At 37.6% G+C, this 12,037-nt stretch overlaps 1 protein-coding gene across 1 annotated transcript; it reads left to right on the plus strand.

Annotated features, from left to right (window-relative positions):
• The first annotated feature begins 1,581 nt into the window (after nt 1–1,581).
• LOC139468552 (uncharacterized) lies at nt 1,582–4,240 on the plus strand. Its single transcript, XM_071250608.1, has 3 exons — nt 1,582–1,704; nt 3,247–3,327; nt 3,776–4,240. The coding sequence occupies exons 1-3, from the start codon at nt 1,644–1,646 to the stop codon at nt 3,985–3,987; spliced, it is 354 nt and encodes a 117-aa protein (XP_071106709.1). The 5' UTR covers nt 1,582–1,643; the 3' UTR covers nt 3,988–4,240.
• The last annotated feature ends 7,797 nt before the right edge of the window (nt 4,241–12,037 follow it).

Below are 12,037 nucleotides of genomic sequence, written 5' to 3' on the forward strand. Positions count from 1 at the left end.
ATACTATCCATATTATCGAGACCCCATACTTCAGCCGACTGGTTTCACCTTGGTGTTAAGATCTTACAGTTCAAATGTTAAGGTATTGGGTTACATTTTTAATGAGTCTTAAACCTACAAAACAATACCTTTCAAGCCTGTTAAGCAGCTGATAAAGTATATCGTGACCACGTAAGGATTTAGAAAATGTAAGAAAGTACTTGTAAAACTCCACACATGAACTACGGTAATACCACCTCTCGTACTCATAACATTCAACCCTTTTGAATTCAACCATCTTGGTTTTATTTAAATTCACAGTCAAATGATACTTACAATAATGTTTTTTTTCCAGAATGTCAATTCGTTTCTGTGAACCAAATATAGGATCTGTAATAGTAGTAATGTCTGGATGAAGTTGATTTTCCGTTTTCACATGGACTCTCTATTTCTTTCGCGAATTCATTTATAAACATAGAGAGTAAAACGGACTGAGGAAATATCCCTGTCGAACACCAATATCGCAAACAAACAGTTTAGAATCAGAATTGTTAAATTTAGCACAACCAGATACGTGGTTGTAGACATATGGGTTGGAGTTACACGTTTTGGAAAATTCGTCTTTTCTGTAATATTGTCAAAATTCTAAAACTGTGATGCTATGACCTCGATCTTCACACACAGTGGGTGTTACCGTTATGACAGCATATATGTTTTCCCCCGTTTTCTTTCAATGTTCAAGTTCATGTAAAATTTCAAACTCAGATGAAAATGTATTTCGTTGAAACTATCTATTCACAATGCCATGAAAGAAACAAACGATGCACATATACTGTTAACAGAACGTTTATAAGTACAAAATGTAAGCCTCGTTGCAAAGAGTAATGTCATTGGTTATTTTACCTGCACGTTACGTCTACATTTCATGGCTTTTTAGGTACAATCGAGCATGCATTTCCTACGAAAATGTCATAGAACGTCATACGACTCAAAAGTTGTTTGATCAGGGTTACAACATTCAATGAAATATCAGTTGTTTGAACTTTTTGAATGATGAGATAAAAAGCATAAAAATGACTCAAATGAGCGACAAATGCGAAGTGTTTAGCTTTCATGAAAAAGAAGAGGTTTTGCCAGAGGTGTGTGCTGCCTTTATCTACATATCCAGCACTATACATAATCCTACGAGACACAACTTGGGTAAAAGATCGTGCGAGTTCGTGTTCTCTTGTTTTCTTAGGTTAACAATTGCCTATGCTTATGATATACTCGAAATCGTACAATGGACTCCGCATTTAGCAAAGATTTCTCGATATCTCTTTGCAAACATTTGTTATTTTCTAATGTTCTCTATCTTTTTGGATAGTATACATCCAGTGTGTAATTGTGTGATTAGATGCAAGCCATATATGTGCTTGCGATTCATATTTTTCTTTTACTCAAATTTTCCTGAAACAAACTGCTTACATTTACTCCAAGGTTACCATGACATGTTTTCTAAATATAGATATACCATAATTTTTTTATTCACAATGCAGGTATATATTAGGTGTAAGGAGCGGCCATGTTTACTTTACATAGCAAACGGATGTTACGACTGGTTAAACGTTTGAGGCGGCCCTGACATACAGCAGTCTGGTGTAGACCACGGAGGCGAAACAACCATGGCAGCTGTACTGAAACTGTGTGTGGTCCTCATCTGTCTTGGACTGGTGGAGTCACTCGGTAAGACAGGCTTAGTCCATTTAGAGTCAGCATGGTTTATTAATCACATTCTAAATTCATGAGGAAATGAGTGTAAAGTTTCATGACATGAATGTTGTTTTTAATATCGATGCCGTTAGTCCTATGATGGGTAAGAGAAGGACACTGACGCTAATGTGGACATGTTATATTTTGACGTACAGAAAGCCTATCGAACATGCTTATATGACCGTCGATTTTACTGAAAAGTTTGGACATTTTGACACGATAAATATGAATAAGATAACAGTTGTTTGAACTTTTGGAATGATGAGATAAAACGCATACAATTGACTAAAATGATCGACAAATGCGAAGTATTTAACTTTCATGAAAAAGAAAAGGTTTTGCGATAAATGTGCGCTGCCTTTACCTACATATCCTACGAGACACAACTTGGGTAAAAGATCGTTCGTGTTCGTGTTCAACCTCTTCCTAAAAAGAACTATTTGGGCACCTTCAAGCCATGCTTTTATATCCTATAAGGGAGTAACGACTGATCTATTTATCGATGCATTGCGTTTATTCATAACCCGCAAGGCAAGATATCAATATCAATGAAAAATACCAGTGACCTTTAAGTTGTGTGTGGTGTTGTGTTGTGTATATGATTAGGATATGCGTTACGTTTGGAAACGTAAGGGGAAGGGTCATGGAATAAAGCTACGCAAGTTTTGTGATTTAAATATTGATAGCATATCTGTGATTAACATAGCAACAAATTACCTCGACGTTACGGAGAGCGCTTGGACTTGGATTTCGAGAGGGGCTGAAGAAAGGACATATAAATGTTGTGGGCTTACACCTTCTTTCATTATGCTCACGTTTGAATTGTAAGTGATTTGTGATACAGTTGGTTTTGAACTGACTCGATCATGTTACTAAGCATCAATTCCATTAATTGGAGCCTTTTGTTTTCATGAAACATGTCCACAAATTTCACTCAAGAACCCTTTTACTGCTAAAATCTGCTCTGATATGCCAGAAATGTATGTGTTTCCTCAGATATCGTGACGCCCACGACACAATTCGCTTAATGTTTGAATTAATAGAATCTCATAAAATATGAACATATCTAGAACTGATGCAGGGTGTTGTGTCACGCTGCTGTAATTCTTAGTGAAGTGAGCGCGCCTGCGCGAATGTTTGTGTGGCTGTGTTTTGTTGTGTTTCTGTGGGTGTGCATACGTGTACAGTATCTTATTTCCTTTCAGTCCAGGACTGCCTCTGTGACGTGTGCACAGTAACGGAGCGTGTCTCGTTCAAGAAACCGTAAGGCCACTGATGATGATTTATTTATTTTTGTTGTGTCGAACGAATTAGATTTGTCTACTTGTTTTGTAATCCCAAATGACAATATCAAGTAGAAGTAACTGCAAATTTCACTTCTAAAGTCGTGAACACTCCATCTCACATCAAAGGAGGATGGGCCTGTAATAAGTTCATCATTTTGGCTTATTATTTTGTCTGTATTTAATTACTTGGATTGTGTTCATTTACAATGACTTGACATTTTTATTGCAGTATATGCCCATCAACAACGTATCGTCAAAGATACACCACAAAATGTGGATTTTTGGGATGGGGAAGGTGTACCAAATACCGGTGAGATTGTAACAATGTTCACTTTTTGAAATCATTTCATCAAATTCCGAGTTAGAATAGATCCATAGCAATCTATGTTTGTCGTAAGAGGCGACTAAATGGATATAGTGATAGATCAGGTGCCTCGGTTGATTGCGTATTATCGTACCCCTTCCCAGACGGAGTGGGACGTTGTCCGCAATAACGATCACTGGTTTGCCTGTCCGTCGTCAAATTGTTGAAATACGTAAGACAGCGTTAAACAATCAAACGTAATTATCCCAAGTGAATGCGTGAAGCTAAGATATAATATAAGTCATAAATCACGTGTTATTTAACTGCACGTGTGATTAATAATATTCACTTATGAATCATGCAATCGATTGTATCACATGTTATTAATTTCAACTTGGCACAGGTAAAATAGTGCGGACAACATCTAATTCATTTTCATTTATTTATCCTACAGAACCGGTTATAGGAGAACTTGCACTGGCTATACCACTGGTTACAAGAATAGGTTCGTGTCTTGTCGACCCGGTTGCAGGTGTCCGAAGGGCCCAATTCCAAGATGTGTTAACTGAATCTTCTGGAATCAAAGCCATACCGAACCAGATCGTGAATACACCCTGCCTTGTCCTGTCACCAACATTCTCTACAAGATCAACATCAAAGCTGTAGTGCAGTATAGAATTTTAGAAAACATTTATTCATAGGAATTTTAAATGATCGTTAAGACAATGATTTTAAGAAATTTATTCCAAAGCGCTCAGACCAGGGAAACAATTTACAACCTAGATGTACAGTCATCCCAAGTAGAAGACATGTCATGTCAATATTTTTATCATTAGTGTTTAAACAGCATATTGTTTTTTTCTGCTTTTCTGGTTTTCTATTAAAGAAATGCAGTGTCACGTTCATATCGTGTGTTTGCCTAATTTATACATACAATAGGTGCATATTCCCATACAACGCACCAAATCAGTATTTATATCGATAATGGGAATTACAATATCGCCTCTAATTTGGCTATTGGATAGTAAAGAACAATGGAATAGTCTGTAAGATCTTCACTAAAAGGTTAATCCAATATTAAAAATGGCCTATTGGGCTTTGGTACCTTAATTGTAATTGTATGCAAATATATTTCATGATTTATTTTACGGGGATTGTAGTGTCGTGAAGTACCAACCTGATTCAAGTCGGTTCCTTGTTTAACACCACACTCAGCACTATTCCAACTATATGATGGCGGCCATCGGCAATGGAATGTTATTTTTTATGCTGAACCGTACACGGGCCACTTTTAAATTTGAGAGATCACATTTTAAATCGGGGACACTGAAGATTGGTATTTTAAAGTGGGCCAGTAGTCTCTATTTCTAACCCACACACTTAAACGTAATTTTAATGCTCACATAGCTGAATATCGGGTTTGAACTACAGTTGGAGCCCTGTTACTTGAATGAATGGCTGTACACCATCATGTGTCATGGCACAAACAGGTCAAACGTACAAACGAGTGTATTTTTTATTTGATACAATTATGTAATTTATACTCATTTCCAAAAGAGAAACACATCCTAAAGTAAGAAATGTTCGAAAACTATTTGTAATATATTATATCTTTTCGTTTTCGAAGATTTCGTACTTTAGGGGGTGTGTTTCTTTCGGAATTGAGTACTACATCAAAATATATCTCAATCACTGACTATTGAATTTACACAAACCCTTGTGGGGATTCCTGATTCTTCAGGCTCGCTGACTTGGTTGATGCATGTCATCGGTCCCAACTGCGTGGATCGATGCTCATGATGTCAATTGTCTCACTGAATTGTCTCGTCCAGACTCGATTATTTTCAGACCGCCGTCATATAGATATAGAGTGAACAATATCTAATAATATAGTAAAAAATCTTGTGAAATTAGAACAGAATCTGAATGCAGTGGGTCAAAACTGTTAATCTTAAGAGATTTTTTACTATGTTATCACTCATATCGCCTCGACCAGAAGTGGAAATGCCTTTAAAATCTACAGTTTATGGAATCTTAAGATTTTCTTTTGGCTGCTGATAGTAAATAACATTTCTCACTTGTGAGCAGAATATGAATGCAATTGGTGAATACTACTAATTTTAAGAGATCTTTTACTATATTATCACCCGTGTCCCCTTGACCAGAAATGGGATAGCCCTTTCACATGTTCAATGAATGGAATTCTTTTAGCTGTTGACAATACAACTTATGAGCACATATTGAGGGGTCATGGTCCAAGATTGGTATTGATTTTTATGAATTATTGATTATATATTTACCTTTGTATTACCGTAATCAAACTGTGCAAAGGTGGCATAACACCTTGAAAATCAACTGTTGAATATTTATAATTAATTTTAGGTTTTGATAGAACTACAGACTTAGCAAATATTGAGACAGGTCATGATTGGTACTTTCATAGCGATTTTTTTTTATACCAGTATGTGTGTCACACAAGAAGTGTCAGAATTCAGAAATTCTTGTATTTACCGAGTGAGGGTGAGGGTAATACATGGATTCTTACATGAGTTTTGTAAAACAGAATATGTACTGTGTACAGTTCTTTTATCAACTTCATGCCAATCGCCAAGCATGGGTACTATCTTTTCCCGTTTATTTTAACTTCCGCTCCCAGGGGTGCGATGGGTTAGCGTAGTGGTCAAAGAGTTCGCTCTTCACGTCGAAGGCCCGGGTTCGATTCCCATCATGTGTTCTGTGTGTAAAGTCTATTTCTAGTGTTCCGCGCCATGATATTCCTGGAATGCTGCTAAAAGCAGTGTAAATACATATTCACCCACTTACTCCTTCTGAACCGTGAAGATCCAGGGTAGAATAGATCTTCACCAACCCATGCTTGCCGTAAAAGGCGACTTACGGGATCGGGTGGTCACGATCGCTGACCTGGTTGATACATGTCATCGTATCTCATGATCAGGTGCGTGGATCGATGCTCATGATGTCAATTACTGGATTGTCTGGTCCAGACTCGGTTATTTACAGACCGTCGTCATATAGCTTGAATATTGCTGAGTGCGGCGTTAAACACCAAACAAACAAACAAACTTACTCCTTCTGCACACGTCTATCCACTATAGGCCACCAGGGCAGTTGATTCCGTCTAGAAGTGGTCCCCCAGCAACACATGCTTAGTTGTCTTACTAGGTGACTTTATGGATCTGAGGTTCATCGTCCTCCGACCTGCTGGATGTTTGTTTATAATATCGTTCACTATTTTGCTCTGTACCCACGTGGACCAACATTTTACTGCAAGTACCAGTAACATCAAAGACGAGCATGCAGGTAATATTCCCTTGATCCTATGGGAAGTCCGGCTTAGAATCGTGTCAGAGAGGCAGCTAAAGAGCCTCGGGGAGTCATGTTCGTTTTTCGGCTGATTGCGAGTCATCGTACATGTCGGCGTAGGACGTTGTTCATACTTAAACCACTAGTTTGTCTGGCCCAGTCTCGATTACATGTATTCATATCGGGTCACATGACACACAATCAACGAAGTCACTATACAAGCATGACCACCCGGTCCATCGATTGTCGCCTCCCACGACAAGCGTAGCTGTGGGTATATTTTAAGCCATGTCCAACATAGACATACACACTGCACTGTCCATGGATCATCGTGATTTTAGGCTAAATATATTATTTCGACTTGCTTCAATATATCTTTCCTGTCATTTGGAGATCTTCCAAACAAGGCAAACTGCAATTTCACATTGAAGCTGTCTTGTTCCTAAAACACTTCTGGTTTACTGGTGCATGCATGGACGAGCAGTCATATCCTTCTTACCGCTTATATCTGTTCGTTTTAATTTTTCACACCAAACTTCTGAGCTTGCATTACCCGTATCATGTATATATGATAGGGTTAAGTTAAGGAGGCATTTGAGTTACTTGTATATGTGGATAAATTATCTACAGCATTCTGAAGTATGTATAATATAATACATCCAATAAAAACCCTCTGTCGTTATCAATCGTTCTGAGTGATGTATATTTTATATCCGATAGACATACTTCCCCGCGCCTTTCATTTTTAAAGATAAAGTAGACACAACTTCTTTAATACTGTAAAGGCGACGTTTCGGTATAGATCCTTATACCGTTGTCAAGCAAGACTTGCTTGACAACGACATAAGGGTCTATACCGAAACGTCACTTTTACAGTATTAAAGAAGTTATCCATCAATTGTGTTTACTTTGTCATCCGTCAACGTCTAAGTAATGCCTATCAAACAATTAATTTCAATGATGTATATATAACATGGCTGATATAAAACACCCCGCGTTTAACTATGAGTGATGTATATTTCATGTCCGCTGTATGTGTGCACTTCTCGATATTTCTTTCACAATAATATATGTATATAACATATTCGATATGCACCAACCCCCATAGATCGGGGTCAAAGTGCAGTGTATGATATATTTGGTTCTTGTATATACCGCCTACAATCCATAGCTATCGTTTTGCACGAACAGAATTTAATTCCGAACAGTCTTTCATATAAAGCGATATTAATTTTCTCCAGGCGAGCGGTCTTAACTTTATAAAAAGAATTATAAAACACTTTGATCTAATGTAATTTTCGTCTAAACCTTGTGGCATACCATTTACAATTAATCAATACAACTAATTTAAAGAAGTAGAAAGAACATGTCTAAATGTAGAGACAAGTGAAATAATTGTTTTGAAAATTTATTTAAATAGGATTTATCACATCTATTCATATGTGAATTACAAAGATTCCCTTCAGCACAGTTATATTAAATAAATTAGCGAGGATAAATGTTGTGCATTTCTATTCACATCGTGGGATTGGAAGAGACTGCACGTTAAATTGGGCCACCATGATCTGAATACGGAAAATTGTTTACAGTTACAAACAAAACAAAAACTAAAAATGGATTGAATAACTAGTCAAGGCTCATTTATTCCACGGCCACAATCAGACATATTTCAGAAACCTCTCAAGTTACTGCTTTTACTATTGTAATATGGACGATTCTATTACATATACTTTTGTGACCACAATGTGATGTAGAAACACATCCCTGATTTCAATTATTGAACTAATTATAACAATGTCAGTGAAATCAAGCAGGTCCAAGGACTAGCATGTTTTGGTCGGCATATGTTACACTTGCATCTTCGCTATAACCAAGGACCTGTTATAATATAATTTAAATTATATGATTACTGAAACCAGTTTACAAATAATTCGTTTTATGTAATCGCTTGCTCATAAAACAGCACAGGGATGTCACAGAGGACATGAGATTAAGAGATTAAGATATCAGGATGTGACCACTGTCACCAAAAACAAAGCGGCTCAGCTACAGCAGCAATTTAATATCGTCACAATGTGGACTTCCATTCAGGTTTAAGTTACTGGAAACACTAATTTCCCATAATTATATGATTTTGAAGTTTGATACTAACAATGAAGTGTTCTGATACTGTAACACATGATATGCTGTTATTGCTAGAGAATATGATATCTTACTTTGGTTTGTTTGTTGGTAAAGGCATAGTTTGAGCAGACATACAGTCAATTTCTAAAATCTCAAAGGGCACAACATATTTACATCAACTATACAGGGTCGCTGGCCAGTCACTGTTTTATAAATCCTCGTGAAGCTTACACCTCGTGCCTGTTGTGGGGAAGTTACCGTATACCAGTAATTAATTCAATACTCTTTATCGACAGAGTGTACTTGTTATGGAAATTCAGCCAGAGAGAAAAAAAATCCAAGTCAATGAATGTTTTTTAATGAATGACATCAGTATGAGATATCAATATTTATTGTTCATACATGTGACCATACGTTGTATATAGTGTATACCTATATGGGTATATTTCTGATGGTCCTTGGTAGTAAACCTAACACTTGTTCATGCAGACCCGTAGGAAATAATTTCAGTGCCTGAAAGTGCCCGACACATATCTGTGCCAAACTAGCGGTTAAAAATACCAAATACATGTGCATTGTTAAATTCATTAAATTCGATTCATTGTTTGAGTTATTTATACTAAAGAGAGCTGTTGAACATGAAAGGTGTAGATAATGATGTATGCTCTTATTGTGAGTATGAACAAGAAAGACCATTTCGTGTGTATATTGAATGTGAACCTGTGAAACCATTCTGGTTACAAATTGAAAATGTTCTCTCTACCTACATTTAGGAAGTCGTATTTCCCTTACTGGAACATTCCATGAGATATTATTTTGTTTCAATAATTCTAGCAATTTTCCTTTGAAGCACATTTTGATCCTAGTCAAGAGATGTATTCATGCATAAAAAAACATAGCTTGTCTCTCGACGTTTACATCAAAATTGTCAGTGACATATTCAAAATAGAAAAAAGAACACCGTAAGAAATAATGGTTCGTTGAACTGTTTTGCTAGAGAGGTAGATTGCCTTGGTTCATGCTTCGACAGATGACTCAGATGTGTCCATGTCTTGAAAAAGCTACCGTATAAGTATATGTCACTACAATTCTTTGTGAGGATGTCATATGTATTGATGTATACTGAACAACAAAAGTTCCTGTGGCATTGAATAAGATTTAATGCAAAGTTATATTTTTTATCAAATCTGAAATAATGTCGGTTTGCAACAGATAAAAGACTCCTGTAAGTGACACTGTTCAAATTGTTTAATTTGCCATACTGACTTCAGAAAATGCGTGATTTTATAAAAAGAACCATGAACATGCCAAAATGTCAATTTACAAATCAATAGCGTGTGTGTCCACCTCTGGTTGCGATGCAAGCAACACATCTTCGTCTCATGGAATGGACAAGGCGTCGCACAAAGTCCTGTGGGATATCTGTCCATATCTGCTGGAGCATGTTTCGAAGTACCTGGAGTGTCTGTGGAACACATGGTTGACGTCGAAGGCGCCGATTCATCTCATCCAACATGTGCTCGATTGGTCAGAGATCAGGGGAGCGAGCCTGCCAGGGGTTGACATTTACGTTGTTTTGTTGAAGGGAATCCTGAACAAGTCGAGCAATATGCGGGCGGGGACGATGATCTTGTACCAGTAGCGCTGTCCATTGAGATTTCCCTCTACCACTATTCAACGGGTCCTCTGTCTTGCTGTAATACCACCACATACCATAACGCTGCCGCCCCCGAACCGATCTTCTTCCATGACACAATGATTGAGGTAACGTTCACCTCGACGTCGGTACACTCGAATTCGTTCATAGCTGTGGCTGAGGTGAAAACGAGACTTGTCAGTGAATAGAACTTGTCTCCACTGCATGGCCGTCTAGCGTAGACGTTGTCTGCACCACTGTAGACGTGCTTGACGGTGGTTTCCTGTCAAAATGAGACGGCTGGCGGGTCTTCTGGCGACAATCCCTGCACATCTGAGGCGGCGACGTACGGTTTGTGAAGATATTCGTCGAAGGCCAGGGATGCTTCTTGCAGTCACTGTTGCTGGCTGGAATCGATTTCGTAGGTGTGTTGTTCGAATCCAGTTGTCTTGTCGATTATTGGTTACGCGTGGCCTGCCACTCCGAGGATGGTCTCTGATTGCATTCGTCTGTTGCCAAAGTTGCCATAAACACCAAATGGTGTTTCTGTGGACGTTAAATTGTCTTGCAACATCACGTTGACTCGATCCTGCTTCAAGCATACCAATGGCTCGCAGACGCTCATTTTCGGACAAGCGTGGCATTTCGTAATGTTGAAAAATTACGTTATTTTGTTGTTTTTTCTGAGTTGTTGTCAGGACGATGCTAAACAATGCATATGGAATCCCGTTAACGCACATGTTTTTATACCCATTCTTGGGTAGTGAAATGCATGGGGCTTGCATAAAAGTCAACTTTTGCATGGAATGCATGCTTTTCTGTAGCACTTGCGTTTTTGTGATTTGATTTCATACATGTACTACACTATTGAAAACCAAACTTTACTTGTTTGAAAAATACACTAAAATATTGGTGTCACTGGAAGTTTTGCTGTTGAGTATATAAATATTGTAATAAATATAAACACCTACTGAACTGTAATAACAAATTACATAATTTTACATTTAGGAATTCTCTGGCCATGGTTATTGGTCTGATTACATATTCCTACAGGGCATTCTTTATTGCTTACATATTTCCAACCTCCGTCGTCTCCTCGTTCAAACACTTTGTTTCATTATCTAGTCATGTATTCCCAATTTAAGGCTTTAGAGACGTTACTGGCAAATATATTACTCAGAAGATGCTATAAATTGATTCGGTGTGAGTCTCACATATTTTGTAGATATATGGTGAGATTCACTTGTGTACAGTCGCACATATGTAATGAAATTCACAAATTAATCATACGACTCGATATAATCTGTAACTATTGCATTGTGACGTCATGAAATAGTGATATCATAATATAATCTCAGTCTGTAACTGTAATCACTTCTCACTGAATATAAAGCTGAAAAATATAGCAGAACAATTCGTTAATATTGGCGTTAGGTTACTAATGCATGTTTTAGAATACCCTCTCCCAGTGCAAAGGCATGACTGTTATGTATGGCTACTGCATAAGGTACCGTTTAGTGACGGTGTCTCCTGTGTGGTAAAATTATGGCGACCGACGTGCGGGAATTGTTTCCTCCTTATGTAACACTATGACTATACAGAATACAATCAATGATTAATCACTGTAAGGTT

The sequence above is a fragment of the Haliotis cracherodii genome, unplaced genomic scaffold (genome assembly GCF_022045235.1).
Source record: "Haliotis cracherodii isolate W230 unplaced genomic scaffold, xgHalCrac1.p SCAF_1, whole genome shotgun sequence".
Lineage (NCBI taxonomy): Eukaryota > Metazoa > Mollusca > Gastropoda > Lepetellida > Haliotidae > Haliotis > Haliotis cracherodii.